At 38.7% G+C, this 16895-nt stretch overlaps 1 protein-coding gene across 11 annotated transcripts in view; it reads right to left on the bottom strand.

Moving 5' to 3' along the window:
* The window catches only part of ELF2 (E74 like ETS transcription factor 2), a 131571-nt gene that overhangs the window by 77118 nt on the left and 37558 nt on the right, over positions 1-16895 (bottom strand). For 10 of the 11 annotated variants that reach the window (XM_078366486.1, XM_035292927.3, XM_078366490.1 and 7 more), the window contains 2 exons: positions 9041-9128; positions 7564-7800 (listed from right to left, as the gene is read on the bottom strand). In XM_078366486.1, the coding sequence (XP_078222612.1) occupies positions 7564-7635 (72 nt within the window). In that variant the 5' untranslated portion in view covers positions 7636-7800; positions 9041-9128. Of the gene's footprint in view, positions 1-7563; positions 7801-9040; positions 9129-12614; positions 12818-16895 lie in introns of all 11 variants that reach the window. The other variant, XM_017970239.4, reaches the window with a different exon arrangement.

Here is a 16895-nt window from a genome sequence, read left to right as displayed (position 1 = left end):
CCACTCTTTGAAATATAACCCCAACTCACCTGAGTTGAATTGTGTCCCCAGAAAGATGAAGTTTTAACCCCTAGTATCTGTGAATGTAACCTTATCTGGAAATAAGGTCTTTCCAGATGACCAAGTTAAACCAAGATAATTAAGATGAGCCCTAACCCAATTTGACTGTATCCGTTGAAAAAAGGGAAATTTGGACGCAAACACAAAAGGGAAGGAAAACAATGCAAAGACTCGGAGAACACCATCTAAAAGCCAAGGAATGCCTGAAGCTACCAGAAGCTAGGAAAGAGGCATTAAAGAGATTCTCCCTCATAGCCCTCAGGAAAAAAAAAAACACAACTCTATCAACACCTTCATTCCTAAATTCTGACCTCCAGAACTGTAGCACAATAAATTTCTGTTGTTTAAGCAACCTAGTTTACAGTACTTTGTTAGAACAACCCCAGGAAACTAATAACACCACCTTTATACCTTACTTCCCTACATTAGTTAACATAAACTGTTTAGTGGCCTTACTTCTAATTCCTAAATGTGAACTTTTAAGACTTTTTAAGACTTTTGCTCATGTTATTTTGTAGCCTTCACATCTATCCAAATCCTTTTCATCTACTAAAGGCTTTTTATCTAGTTCCAGGGAATCTTCTATAATCCTCCAATCTGAATTAAATTTTCTACCCTACGTATTTATAGAACAAGTTGTTTTCCTAAAACAACTATTTCTATTACCACTGTTCATTGTCCTATATTAACTCCTTAACTGGCCAGTAGGATATTTGAAAGCAAGTTATATCTTAGCCAATTTTTATATCCTCAGTAACACACTTCATATAAACTAAAGTGGTTTTTAAGTACAGATATTTGTAACTTGGCTCAGAGAATAATAAAAGTCAACAACTTTTAATATTAACAGGTATTTATAACTTCAACATTTGCTCATCTATGGAGGTAAAGTAACTTCATGAGCCTTTTTTCTGCCAAATGATGGAGACCAGAGGACACTACATGCAGCTATTCAGATAATTACTGCCTTGTATGTGTAAAAGAGTAGCTATCTTTAAGGGAGAAATGGGATAGAAGAAACCAGGAGTCTTTGCTTAAAAATAAAACAGTAAAAAGTAACACTTCTACAAGGCTATTTTACTTAGGATTACTTTGCTCAACTCACCATGGATCTTGGCACAAGCTGTCTAATTCCCTACAAGCTAGGGTGCAAATAAAAAAAATACAGGGTGCCCAGTTAAATTTGAATTTCAGAGAAACAATGAATAATAACTGTAAGAATATCCCATGTAATATTTGAGACATACTTAAAGTAAAAAGTCATTTGCTGTTTATCTGAAATTCAAATTTAACTAGACATCCTGTATTTTATCTGGCAACCCTACTCTAAGTACTAACAGTGATCTCAAAAACTTCTATTTAAGGAGAGAGATTCTTAGTTTAAACAGGCAAGACAAGGGCAATGCTGCAGTGTTTACTTAAAAAGTGCTTTATATGCACTCAGTCATTGTTCTCCTGGTATCAGAAGTTTCCAAAGACACGTACAATGAAATGACTGAAAGTAGTGGTATTGTAATCCTTTTCTCAATGTACTTTAGGAATATGCAGAAAGACATAAAATTCAGGAGTATGTTAGAAGTATATAAATTTGTTCCACATTTTTTCTCTTGTGGTAGAGTAAGGCCATCTTCAAAAATCTTATTATTGAAACACACTGTTTGGCAGGCTTTAGGGAGGACTCATCTCCCCTACCTCGTACGGTTTAACCCCAGAAACCACTGCAAATAAATATGTCACCAGAATAAATAATGGTGCATTTGTTATGCAAACCCAGTTTTAAGACAAGTCCCCTAAGCTAGATGTTCGTAATGCCAACATCCATGCATACAGAACATCCACCCAGACAGAAAACATACATCCATACTAACAAACACCCATCCAGTGAGAGACTATATTCAGTATCAATTAAACAATTAAAGCAGTTAGAGCTATATATTAGCATAAAAAAATATCCATGATACAAACAAGTGGAGGTGGAAAGAGGAGGAAAATGGGCCATAGAATAGTACTGGTGTCTGATTCCACTTGCATATTTACATATACATTTAAAAGCCTGGCAAAATACACCTCAAATTATTGATAACCTGGTGAAAGAGGTGAGCAGACAGAAGATGGACTTTCATTTTCTCAGTATGTCTGAGTTTATTGTTTTTTACAATGATCCTGATAACTAAGAAGAAACATCAAAATTTTTTTTTCATTTAAAAATAACAATTGGTACAACAACAAAAAAAAAAAAACACTTAAAGACAATAAGGGGTAATTTGAGAACTTTAAAAACAAATCCATTTGCATAATATAAAACTTGTGGAAGAATCCGCCTTACCAGATGAAAATCTTTCTGTTTTTATCTTACAAATTTTTCACAAATGTAAACATCCCTGTAACTACCATTACAGTTAAGAAATAGAACATTTCCATCACCCCAGGAAGTTCCCTCATACTTACTTTGCCAGTCAATCTCCATTACCACGTGTGCATGCACACACACACACACACACATACACAGACCTAGGCAACCACGAATCTATCCCTATAGATTTCTATCCCTATAGATCTGCCTTTTCTCAAATTTCATATTGAAATCAGTTCTCTTTTGTGTCCAACCTCTTTACTGCTGATATTTATACATATTGTTGCATTTATCAATAGTTCATTTCTCTTTATTGCTGAAAATTCTACTGTCAATGTATCAATTGCTTATCCATTCGTGTGTCTTCATATGACTATAATGCTCCTATGAACATCCCTGGTCTTTTCTTGCCTTCCTTTCTATTCCATTCCATATTTACTTAAGAGTCAAATGACCAGATCATATGGCAATTGTACATTTAATTTTGAAAGTACTCAAATTATTTTCCAAGGTGGTTATTTTACTTTACATTCTTACAAAGCAATGTATGAGAGGTCTAACTGCTCTATATCCTTTACAACATGTGGTATTACTTTCATCAGTTTTCTTCATTCTGTGTGTTTAGTACGATCTCCTTGTGGTTTTAATTTGCATTTCCCTGGTGGTTAAAAATATTGAGCATTTTTATACGTATTTAATGTTCCATTGATCTGCATGTCTGTTGGCACACCAATACCACACTGCCTCAATTAGTGCAGCTTTATAGACAGTCTTTAAATCAGATGTGTAAGCCCTTCAACTTTGTTCTTAACCACAGCATCTCTTCCAATCCATAAACTTGGTATATCTCTCTATTCAGGTCTTTAATTTGTCTCAACAATATTTTATAGTTCACTGTATAGAGGGTTTCTTTAATATAGTTAATTAAACTTTACTTTTTTTTTCTTTTCTTTTTTTCCCCAAAGAGAGGAGGTTTCACTATGTTGCCTGAGCTGCAACTGACTCCTGGGCTCAAGTAAGCCTCCATCTCAGCCTTTAAAGTAGCTGGGACTATATGCACATGCCAGTACAGCAATCTCAGCTCACTGCAACCTCCGCCTCCTGGGTTCAAGCAATTCTCCTGACTCAGCCTCCCGAGTAGCTGAGATTACAGGCACGCGCCACCATGCCCAGCTAATTTTTGTATTTTTAGTAGAGACAGGGTTTCACTGTGTTGGCCAGGATGGTCTCCATCTCCTGACCTCGTGATCCGCCTGCCTCGGCGTCCCAAAGTGCTAGGATTATAGGCGTGCTAGGATTATAGGCGTGAGCACTGTCCAGCTACCAGCTGCTCTTTGATACTCCATTAAATAGTATTGCTTCAGTTTCCAATTGTATATTACTACACTAGTGTATATAAATAATTGATTCTTATACACTCACCTCATATCCTCTGACTATCCTAAATTTATTAGTTCTAATAGTTGTGTGGATTTCTTGGGAATTTCTATGTACAGTTATATTATCTAGAAATAAAGATAAGTTTTACTACTCTTTTCCAAGCTGTGAGTCTTTTATTTTTCTTGCTGCCTGTAGTAAAGTTGCCAGTGCAATGTTAACATAGTTAATCCTTGCCTTGCTCTCAGCCATTAAGTACAATGTTGGCTGTGGGTTTTTCACAGATTCACTCTATCAGGCTAAGAAAACTTGCCCTTTATTGCTAGGTTAGGGAGTTTGTAAATGAATAGGTGTTAATTTTTGGCAAATGGGTTTTCTTTAACTGCTGATATAATCACCAAATTTTTCTCTTTCACTCTGTTAATATGGTGAATTACCTGATTGAATAAACTTACCTTCAAGGGACTAAAAAAAATTTTGTTTATGACATTCTACCTTTTATACACTGCTGGATTTGACCACTAGTTTTTTGTTTTTTCATTGTTTTTGTCTGTTTCTTACCTAGACTGGAATGCAGTGGCACCATCATGACTCACTGTAACCTCTACCTCCCAGGCTCAAGCAATCCTCCCACTTCGGCCTCCCAAGTACCTGGGACTACAGGTGCATGCCACCATGCCTATTTTTTTTGTATTTTTTTTTTGTAGAGACAGCATTTGCCATGTTGCCCAGGCTGGTCTTGAAGTCCTGAGCTCAAGCAATCAACCCGCCTTACTCTCCCCAGTAGAGAAATGGGGTCTCCTGTGTGGCTTAGGCTGGTCTTGAACTCCTCTCCTCAAGAGATCATCCCGCTTTGGCCTCCCAAAGTGTAGGGGTAACATGTGAGCCACCACACCAGGCCCAATACTTCTCTTAACATTAAATTATCCCTATATATTTAAGTTATATTTGGTAGTTTGAATTTTTAAATATATGACTACATTTTATATTTATTACTATTTTGAAAAATAATTTTTGAAACTATACTCATTAAATTATAGTTTACTATATTGTGACATCATTTTCAGAAATAGGATAATCCTAATTGGATTAAATGTATTACTTTTATAATCAGGGGAAAGTTACAAAGAAATAAACTCTGAAAATCATGGTAATAAAACTCTCGATGTCTACCACTTTTTAAATATTTATTTTTCTTCACATTCTGGGACTCTGATTACAAAATCCTGACAGATCATTTTTCACCCCATTCTACATTTTAGAGTATATGTACTATTATACATATACTATTTTATATATACATATATATATATATATCAATGAAACATTCCTGAAACGCTGCTCCTAGGACAAAAATCTACCTTTCAAATCAATCTACCACCATCCTCAAATCTCCCTTTGTAAAATCGAAACATGTTTCCAGTATTAGTGGCTTTTCTCTCTTCCTGGAATTCTCTTCCCCTAGATATTTCTATGGCCCCACCCCTCACTTCATTTAGCTCTAAACTAAAATGTCACCACTTTAGTGAAGCCTTCCTTGGCTGCCCTAATTAAAGTACTCCCTACCATCTTTTCTATCCAGCTCTAGTCCTGAATTATTTTTCATAACCTGAAAAAAATAATTGTCTATTTGATAGATAATTAAGTGGTGAATTAATATTTGTCAAAGGAACAAATGAATGAAATTAAGTGGCCACTTAAGGTAGCATACTTTAAACAAAAAATTCCCCTCCTCTGGGGCCACACTACCTGAAATGCTCATTAAGGATATAACCTTCTCCTCACTTCCTCTATAAAATGTGATCATCCTGTAACACTACCACATAAATCACTAGTCAACAGTAACTCGGTAAAGTTATTTCATTTATGAGATTCTTTCTTCCACGATAGTAAGTTCTCCTGGACATGAACACTGAAGTCCCATGTAAAGGAAGAAAAATACAAGGAGCATTCCAGAAACAAATTGTTGTCCTCATTTTCCCCATATTTTTATTTAATTATTATTTTTAAAGACGGGGTTTCACCATATTGATCAGGCTGGTCTCAAACTCCTGACCTCAGGTGATCGCCTGCCTCAGCCTCCCAAAGTGCTGGGATTACAGGTGAGCCACCACACCCAGCCATTTTCCCCATATTAATGATACCTTTTAATCAACACAAGGTAAAGATATTCTGTCTATTGTTCTTGGTGGCTCCCCTCATAGGGTTAAAACAGAGCATAAGTATATAGCAGGAGAAAGCATTGAAGGAAAAAGCAGTATTTGGTCTGGGTGATCTAGAAGGGGATGGCAGTTCCCCAAGTCTCTAATGTCTTCAGTGAGTCATTCCTGGAGGTGATCATACAGAAAGTGAATCTTGAAAAAACAAATAGACGGCCGGGCTCGGTGGCTCACGCCTATAATCCCAGCACTTTGGGAGGCCGAGGCGGGTGGATCACGAGGTCAAGAGATCGAGACCATCCTGGTCAACAAGGTGAAACCCCGTCTCTACTAAAAAATACAAAAATTATCTGGGCATGGTGGTGCACGCCTGTAGTCCCAGCTACTTGGGAGGCTGAGGCAGAAGAATCACTTGAACCCAGAAGGCAGAGGTTGCAGTGAGCCAAGATCGTGCCATTGCACTCCAGTCTGGGTAACAACGGGGAAACTCCGTCTCAAAAAAAAAAAAAAGAAAGAAATAGACATTGACTATGGGAAGAAAGTAGGTTCTGTAGCTGTGGTTTCTCTTTAGGGACTTTGCACCAGTTTTGGATTTGAATAAAAAGAAACACTTAGGAGTTTATGAGTCCACTGACAAAAGAAAAGGAGGACCTTCACTTTACCCTATTCCCAGTAAATTTGCCCACAGCTGATCTGGACCTTAGAAAATGAGCAGACACCAAGGAGGCAAGAAAAAGAATCCAGACTACAAAACACACAGACTGATGTCCTAACTTGTTTCTCAAACATGCCATTATACTCTTATACTGGTAGCAAGCACGAGTAATGTAGCATCTTTCACAGAAAATAGAGAAAACAGTTTTTTTAATATAGAAAACTCTCCATTTTCCCACCTCAACTCTGAACAAATATTGTCCATTATTATGACAGCATTACTGAATTATAACTTAGATCCCTTCCAATATTCACTCTTTACTGAATGCTGGGAATAGAAGCCAGGACCTGGAAGCCCATGTTTATCTAGTACTGTTATTTTTTATTCTCATCTAATTCTTCAGTGTTATCAATAACAAAAAAAACAAATAAGCTAATGATTCAAAATTCTATATTTATACAATTTCAAAACTTGAATTCATTTTCTGACTTGCTAATTATCTAAATTCATAAGTGTTTATATGAAATTAAAATACAATGGATCTCTACACTGATTTCGATGCAATAAAATAATCAAGAAACAAAGGTAAGTAAAGCACATACAAAATTCTAACTTTGAATGAATCTAATTTAGGTATTTGGGCATAGTATATACCTACATTATAATCCAAGACAATGGGTTTTATCAGGGATTTAAATTTAACTCTCTACTAATACTGTAGTGCTCTTTCCATTTCTTTCCTCCCTCCAAGTTCATTTGTTCCAATAATTCACAAGTCCTGCAGTACCTTCCTCAACCTTCTATTACCTAAATTATACAAGGCTACATGGCATGTACATGTATAATTTCATGCTTTGTACATTTCTACTCACAAATATCTGTTTCCTATTAATTTCAAAATTAGCTCATGCACAAATTTCTATGAAGAAAATAGAAATGGAATTCATTGAATGCCTAACCTCTTGATTTTCTACTCCATTGCTGGAAAGCTCCAAAACAGTACCTCCACTGTCAACCACTGCTGATGTCATTGTTATTCCCTGAGGAAGCTTCAAACGCTATAATCAATGAAATTAAAGGTTCATGGATAGTTGCCAGTGTTATAAGTTTGCATTATCGTGTTTTAAAAGTCAATAGACATGGAGTGGAGTAGATATCCAGAAATTCAGTCTTCAAAAGATGATTAACCAGACAGCCTAAAAAGAGGAAGAATGAAAAGTTATAAAAAAAAAATTACAGGAAGGACATAAAGCATAACTTATTTTGCAATCTAATTTTAACATTGAACTAAGAAAAAGATAGGCTTCTACATCCCCATGTCAAAAGAGGGCAGTAATGAACATTCTACTCCTTAAGAATTAGTGATTAAGTTCATGAACATACTGAATAAGTTCTTAACAAGCAACTGTACGTAGATAGTATTAGGATATTTATATTCTAGGAGATAAAACGTTATCACTTTCTTCCTTTATGAAGAAAGTTCATACACATTCCATACATATGAAGGAATATGCTTTATTCCTGAAATATGTTAGTTTCTAGAAATGTTAAAAATCTCTTATCCATTGACTATATAAAATGTGTTGGACTGAGACAACTTTTAAAACTATTTGCCCATTTAACAAATTAAAAGACTATTAATTCTTAAATATTTCATTCTTCTTTGCCTCATCTGGTTTGTTTGTCTGAACAATCAGAACTGTCTTTTGCTTATGGCAGCAATCTCATTTTGTATTCACACTTTGAATACAGGAACTGTAAGACAGACTAATTTGAATTGCTTATATTTTCAAATAAAGTAGTTTAAAAATAAAGCAGTTACCACTTGGAATTCCTTTGATATTATTTTATCATACTTTACTCAATTGTTTTGATATTAGTTCAAAATGCAATAGAGCAAATGGTTTCAAGTAGTCTCTTAATCTCTTACTTTTTTTTTCCCCTTCTTACATTATCTGGATTTATGCAGTAAATTATTCCGAAAAAGTTACTTTTTATTTGATTTTGTGTATACTAAAATTTTCTTACAGAGGAAGTACAGAGATTTGTTACTAAAAGAATTTTTTCATGTCAAAAAAATGCAGAAAAATCAAGCATATCTGAAGAGAAAGTATACATTTCCCATAAATCATTCCATTAATATTATGCCTTTGTATTTTGTTTGCCTACTGGCATCATACAGATATGGAAATAAAAGAAAAACTAATTTCTAGAAACTTCTAGAATAAAATGAAATACCTGAAAAATACTATTAGCCTCCTTTTTGATCTTATAAACATAAAATGGAATAGAAAGTCTTTGTATCTTAAGAAAAATTAATAAAATTCCATAGTCCCATCATACTATCACCATATAAGGTAATAAAAAGTAATAACTATTCCTAAATTCTGTTTTCTAAACATATATATAATAATAGCAGAAATAAATTTTACTTACAATTTATATGTTAAGTAGTCTAAGCATCCTTCACTATTTTCACAACTTGGGAAAAGCTAAAATCTGAACCAGAAGTTCTTTGGAACAACTAGTGGGAGGGAAAAAAAAAAGACAGTATTAATATAATTATATTAAAAAGCACTTTGCTCAAATAAATGTGATTGAGATAGTAAACGCTCAATACAACAAATCACTTCCAAAACCATATGACACACATTCACATAAGGAATATAATAAATTATTTCTAGGTTTTTGAGGAATCAGAAGTTTTTATCAAACTTAAAATTTTAATTCAACACTACATAACTACTATGGAGTGAGGACAGAACCAATACACAAAGCCTATGCTCCATACTATGGGCTGCATTTCAAACAGGTCCTTGTGTTTTGTTTTGTTTTTTTCTCATAAGGCAAGTTCTAATAACAGGTTCTGAGTAAGAGCCTACAGGTATAACCCCTGCCCCCAAGGAGTATAAAATCAAGTTTGAAAAATAACACTAGCCCCAAAAAACTTCTTAAGAAACAATGTTTAAGAGAAAAAAAAAATTTTAGAGTTGAGGTCTCAACTCTGTCACCAAGGCTGGATCACAGTGGTAAGATCAAGGCTCACTGCAGTCTCAAATTCCTGGACTAAGTTGTCCTTCTGCCTCAGCCTCCTGAGGAGCTGGGACTATAGGCATATGCTACCATGCCCAGGTCAGAATTTCTTATTTTTTGCTTTCATTTTTAAAGATAAGATATTGCTATGTTGCCCAGGCTGACCTCAAACTCCTGGCCTCAGGTGATTCTCCCACCTCAGCCTCCTGACTCACTATGCTCCTGCTATCTCACCCCACTAACTTAACATCAGCACACAACCAAACATCCCAAGCCCTACTTCTAACTTCCAAGCCTCCTCAAATATTCCTCCTTCTTTCAAAGTCTAATGTATTGACTTATACACTTGATCTTAGGCCTTGCTACATCAATTATTTCCTTTTTCCTTAATCTTCTCTTACTAACATTCGGCTCCTTTTCCTCATATAAGCATTTGCAAGATCCTCTCATCTTAAAAGTAGAAAAGTTGGCTGGGCAAGGTGACTCAGGCCTGTAATCCCAACACTTTGGGAGAGGGAGATGAAGGATCACTTGAGCCCAGGAGCTCTTCACCAACCTGGCCAACGTAAAGAAAACCCGTCTCTACAAAATAATAAAAAACTTAGCCAGACATGGTATTGCAAACCTGTATTCCCAGGTGCTTGGGAGGCTGAGGTGGGAGGATTAGTTGAGCCCAGGAGGTTGAGGCTGCAGTGAGCCATGATCCTGCCACTGCACTCCAGCCTGGGTGACAGAGAAAGACCCTATCTCAAAAACAAAAAAAAAGGAAAAGTTCTCTTCCATAATCCTGCATACCTTCCAGCTACCACTTCAGTACCTTCCTTTCTCAGGTAAGTTTCTAGATAAGAAATCTTATATACTCTGTCTCTACTTTCTAATTTCTCAAGTACTTCTCCTTCCATGAAAGTTTGGCATCCATCACCCACTCAACTGAAACTTTTACTCAGTTCTGCTTGTAGAATCCGATAGATACATTTCTGTCTTCATAGGACTTGATGCATCTGAAGTAGCTGACACTGTTAATCACTCCCTTCTTGAAACTCTACCTTGAGGCCAGGTGTGGTGGTTCTTGCCTGTAATCCCAGCACTTTGGGAGGTCAGGAGTTCAAGACCAGCCTGGCAAGATGGTAAAACTTTGATACTACTAAAAACTACAAAAATCAGCCAGGTGCAGTGGCAGCCACCTATAATCCCAGCTACTCAGGAGGCTGAGGCAGGAGAATCACTTGAACCCAGGTGGCAGAGGTTGCAGTGAGCCAAGATCATGCCATTGCCCTCCAGCCTGGGGGACAGAGTGAGACTCCATCTCAAAAAAAAAAGAAAGAAAGAAAGAAAAAGAAACTCTATCTTGAATTTAACTTTTCCCTCTCTAGTTACTCCCTTTCAATTCCCTCTTGCAGGCTCAACTCTCATTTTCAACGGGCCTGGGACAAGAGTACAAATAGAAGTCTATATACCATGTGTCTAAATATTTTTAAAAGTTCTAAGTCAAGCTGTTAAATTATTATTCCATCCCCCTATCTTGACTAATAACAATCTGAAAGGCCAAGTTCTTTTCTGAGTTCTCAGGCTCCCTTCATGTTGTGAAGGGACATAGGAAGAAAAGTCCATATCCTTTCCCCTTGTCTGCAGCCATCTCCTTTTCTTGTCCCATCTTTAGCTCCATTTCATACTACAAAGAGCTTTATATGCATGCATATATAGAGCCCACAGGTCCAAGCTCTGGTCACATGCCTGCAAACAGCTGCTCCTTGGCCATCCCTTAAACACAGGGGATATGTGCTATACAGTCAAGAGAGGAGAGAATCAGAGAAGAGAGTTGTGAAGAGACATATGAGCAGGAAATTCTACAATCAAATATCCAAAGATTGATCTACAAAGAGACCAGGTAGACTAGTCACCTAGGCCCACCCTACAAAGTCTTCACTCTATGTAAAGGGGTGTAGCTGCTGGAGGAAGGCCATGTGAGGACCTTTAAAGCACAGGCCTTTTGTTCCCACTTGGCAAAGTCCTAGGACAGTGATGCTCTTCAGTCAACGCTTACAAGGTGGGTGTTTCCAGGATCCTATCCCTAGTCCTTTTCTCTTCATATTCTTTATGTTCTTTCTAAGGTATGAGATATACTCCTACAGCTTCATTCAAATCTGTCTTCCAGTATACAGTATCCATTCCTGTGTACTCCAGTTTGTCTACTAGATGTTTTATTGCCTCTACTTCACTGAAATTAGATAAGGTATACATAAATACTAAGCACTGATGCCAGGATAGCCCAAGCACTCCATTCATTAATCCAATCATGCAACAAATACTAAATGAGCATTATTATATGACAGTACAATTTTAGGTGCCCAGGTCCAGTAGTGAATAAAGGCAAAGTCACTGTTTTTATGGATCTTGCAGAGAGGAGAGAGAAAAAACAAAATAGTACACCATATATGTAGGTGATAAAGGCTAAGGAATTAAATTAACCAAAGAGATAGGGATTATTTGGCAGGGAGAGTTGCCATTTCAGATTGAGTGGTCAGATAACAACTCACTAAAAAAGCGACATATGAGTGAAGACCCAAAAGTAGAAGGGAGTTGTAGCAATGCCTAGGTGAAGAGCCTTCTCATCAAAAGAAATTCAACACCTTCAAGAGGACATATGCCTGACTAGTTAAAGGATCAGCAAAGGGACCCAATACAGCTGAAGTGAAGCATGCAAGAAGAAGAAAGAATAGTTGAAGAAGAGGACAGAAAGGAAAAGGAGCCAAGTAGGTTCCCTGTAAGGACTTTGGCTTCAGGGAGAAGGAAGGTTATAAACAAAGAGATGATACGATTATTATAAGGCTCATTCAGATGCTGGGTTGAGAACAGACAAGGCGACAAGAGCAGAAACAGAGAGGCCAGTTAGCAGGCTGCAATAATATATACTGAGCAAAAGTAACTGCAGTTGTGCTATTACTTTTAATGTAATATAAACTACTTTTGCACTAACCCATAATTAGATGAGAAGTAATACTGGCTGAGACCAGAGTGGTAGTTGTGGAGGTAGTGAAAAGTGATCATGGCTAAGCACAGTGGCACATGCCTTTGTCCCAGCTACTTGGAACAGGAGTGGAAGGATCACGCAAGGCAAGTTGAAGCTGCAGTGATCCAAGATCTCACTGCTGCACTCCAGCTTGGGCGACAAGTAGGACCCTGTCTCGAAAAAGAAAAAAAAGTGGTCAACTTTTAGATATATTTTGCAGATAAAAGGATGAGATTTGCAAGCAAAATGGATGTGGATTGGATTGGTATGAGAGAAAGAAAGAAGTCAAGAATGAATCCAGGCTGGAAGATTCTCAGATGATGAAGTAGGATGCACCAGGAATCTGTATCCCTATCTAGACAACGAATACACTGGCAGAATCTACCTAACATAATTATTTTGGAACTCTGGAAGACACTAAAAGGTTGCAACCTCCAAGGGAAGACTTGGACAGTAAATTGTGGTTAATGTCAGTCATTTCAGTTCTTAGCACAGAATCAGCTACCCATCCCCCAACTCAAGGGTAGACAGCTGTGCATGTGTTGCTGGAACAGTCTGCATGCAACTTGTGAGGGCAAAGGTAAGCAAAAAGCACTATCTTCCAAATATCAGGGATCTGTGCTCTGATCACTGATTATTACTTCTGATCACAGAGGGCACACAAAGAAATGACAGACATTATTGTTATGCCTCCCTTCACTGTTGCCTCTCCCCCTCTGGCTGAAGTCACTTCTAGGGGACTTAAAAGGCCCCCACTCCCCATCTTTCTCTTTTTCCCTTTTGAGAGACACACATCAAAGACTAGGACATTTGGCTGGGCACGGTGGCTCACACCTGTAATCCTAGCACTTTGGGAGGCTGAGGTGGGTGGATCACTCGAGGTCAGCAGTTCAAGGCCAGCCTGGCCAACACGGCAAAACCCCATCTCTACTAAAAATACAAAAATTAGTCAGGCACTTGTAATCTCGGTTATTCAGAAGACTGAGGCAGGAGAACTGCTTGAGACCAGGAATTAAGAGGTTGCAGTGAACCAACATCAAGCCACTGTACTCCAGCCCAGGCAACAGAACAAGACTCCAACTCAAAATAAAGAACAAAATAAAGACTAGGACATTCAAAAATTATATATATGGAAAAATGTGGAAAAGACCACACATGCCCAGGCTCAGAAAAGACCTGAGACCTTAAAATACACCTTAGGCTGATCCTTGCCAGAGTCAGCCTAAAAAACTTTAAATTTAAATTAAAAAAAAAAAAATCCAGCCCTCCCAAGATGGCAGAAGCAGTGTTGGCATGCCTCTCCCATTTGAAAAGAAAAAATAGTGGGTAGAGATTCAAACTGTGAACTTTTTTTCTAAGAAGCAATGCAGGAACTTAACAGAAAATGGAAAGAAACCACAGATCCCTTGAAAGAAGGAGCAGGCTGCAGTCTACACCATGAGCCAGGTAAAAAACTGGAAGTCCCCAGAGTCAGAGAGGGAGACAGATTACCTCCAGAGTATATACCCGCACCAGGAAAACTGGAAATCCAGCCCACAGGGGAATGCCTTAACCCTACCCACTGCTAAAACTGATATATGGAGCAGTGGAGAATACACGAGTAGGAGCAGCAGCAGGAAGAGCCTTTTGCATATTCCCAGTCTCCAGCACAAACCAAGGGAAGCCATCCTGATTCTTTGTCACAGGGGCCTTCACAAAGTTCTTCTAGCTAACTCAGGTAGCAGTTGCAGGTTGAAAGGAGCTCCCAGTTTGAAATTCAAAAATATAATCTCAAGTGGGGATGAACTGCCTTGGCCAGAACTGGGGGGACAAGTGGGAAGTGTGCTGTAGCTACAGGCAAAGGAGCTGGGTGTTCTGGCATTGCCAGTGGACGAGAAGGGGAGTGGCCTGAAAGCCAAGGTTCCTGTATGTAAACAGCTTGGAATTTAGCTAGCTGCTGCTAGTGAACACTGTGGGTGAGAGACCTGCCTTGCCAAGCGTGTAGGAGCTGAATGAGACTCCCACCTGCTACTCTCCCCTCCCTGCATGAACTCTTCTGTGAAGCAGAGGCAGCTAAGCTCTTTCCTGGAGCATTACCCCAGTGACCAGGGTTTCCTGCTTACACCACACATGCAGAGCCAAAGGGCAGGCCTGCCTGACCAAGCCCCTACCTGGCTTTGCCCCTCCATCTGCCCTGGTAGGTTAATACAAAAGAAAGAAACTTTTGGAGCCCTATAGCTTCATCTATCATCTAAGAACCCAAAATACCTCCCGTGAGTAACATAGGACAAGCACAAATCCCACCACTTCTACCACAGCTGGCATTCTTTTACAAGAACCACCTCCTGGCTGGAGGCCAACAGACACAGTTATTATAGCATCTACAGGTGAAATAACATTGCACCCAGGAAGGAGAAAACTTGTGCATGACAGCTATCAGCACTGTCTGCAGTACCCTGTCTAACGAGGATGTCCACATGATCAGTTTATTACTACTACAACCAGCATTTAAGAAAGCCAACACACTATGGCTATTTACAACCAAAGAATCTCACAATGTATGCCATTCCCCTGTTAACCCTATGAGAGCTGATGCTGGTACATATTGCTGGGAGACTTGAGGACAGATAATATCACTGGATCCCTTGATTCCCCAGTATCAGCCTAGAATGTGGCAGCCCCACTGGGCAGCTGGACCCAGAGGAGCAGCAGCACTCACAGTAGTCTGGCTCTCAGGGGCTCCTACTCCTAGGGGAAGGGGGAGGGCACCACATCAAGGAAGCAACCTGTGGGACAAAAGAATCCAGATAGCAGGCATGAATCCTAGATCTTCCAGCTAGTGGGAAGTTTCCTTTAGCAGAGGCACAGTTGCAGTGCTAGGTTCAGTGATAAAAGCAGGCAGCTCTACCCTAACAGACAGGCAGCTTTGGTGCGAATAAAGGGTCTTAGAGAAGGGGACTTTTTTTCCCCCTAATTCACCAGTAAAGAAAGCATTCAGGGCTTCTCCCACAAGAACTAAGTGTGGATGCACAAATAGACACCCTTTCTGGAACACTTCAGGGTGACTGCATCCCTAGAGAGGGAGCACCCTCCAGGTCTGTTAGCTGGGCATGGTGGCACGAGCCTGTAATTCCAGCTACTTGGGAGACTGAGGCAGGAGAATTGCTTGAATCCAGGAGGTGGAGGCTGCAGTGAGCCAAGATCACGCCACTGCACTCCAGCCTGGGCGACAAAACAAGACACTGTCTCAAAAAAGAAAAGAAAAGAAAGTTTTAGGCCGAGTTTGGTGGTTCATGCCTATAATCCCAGTACTTTGGGAGGCTGAGGCAGGCAGATCAGATCACAAGGTCAGGAGTTCGAGAGCAACCTGGCCAAGATGGTGAAACCCCATCTCTACTAAAATACAAAAAAATTAGCAGGTCATGGTGACGCATTCCTGTAGTCCCAGCTACTAGGGAGGCTGAGGCAGAAGAATCACCTGAACCCTGGAGGTGGAGATTGCAGTGAGCTGAGGGGCGAGAGTGAGACTCCATCTCGAAAAAAAAAAGAAAGAAAGAAAAGAAAGTTTTAACAATAGACTACAACAAATAGAATTTCACAATCAGACAAAAATAAAGAATCAAAAGCAATGAACAACATCTCCAAGAAACATGGGATCATGTAAAACAGCCAAACCTAAGAATAACTGGAGTACCTGAGGGAGAAGAGAAAGCAAAAAGTCTGAAAAGTTTATTTAAGGGAAAAGCTGAGAAAAACTTCCCTAGCCTTTCTTGACATTTAGATATCCAAATACAAGAAGCTCAAGTAACTCCTGAGAGATTCATCACAAAACGGACTTCACCAAGACATATACTCACCAGACTATATCTAAAGTCAGTGTTAAGGAAAGAATTCTGAGAGCAATGAGACAAATGCACCAACCAGGTAACCTATAAAAGAAAAGCTATCAAACTAATAGCAGACTTCTCACCAGAAACCTTACAACCCAGAAGAGATTGGTGTCTTGCCCTTAGCCTCCTTAAACAGAAAAACACTGTCAGTCAAGAATTTTGTATCCAGCTAAACTAAGTTTCACAAATGAAGAAATAGCGTCAGTTTCAGGCAAACAAATGCTAGGAAAATTTATCGCTACCAGACCAGTCCTACAAGAAATGATAAAAGGAATTCTAAATCCTGAAACAAAAGGCCAGTATGTACCAGAATAGAACCTCCTGAAAGTATAAAACTCAATGTATAAAACAACAACAAAATGAAGAAAACAAAGTAACT

The sequence above is a fragment of the Callithrix jacchus genome, chromosome 3, assembly GCF_049354715.1.
Source record: "Callithrix jacchus isolate 240 chromosome 3, calJac240_pri, whole genome shotgun sequence".
Taxonomy (NCBI): Eukaryota; Metazoa; Chordata; class Mammalia; order Primates; family Cebidae; genus Callithrix; species Callithrix jacchus.
Note: the sequence above shows the minus strand (reverse complement) of the source record. Positions and strands in the feature narration are given on the sequence as shown.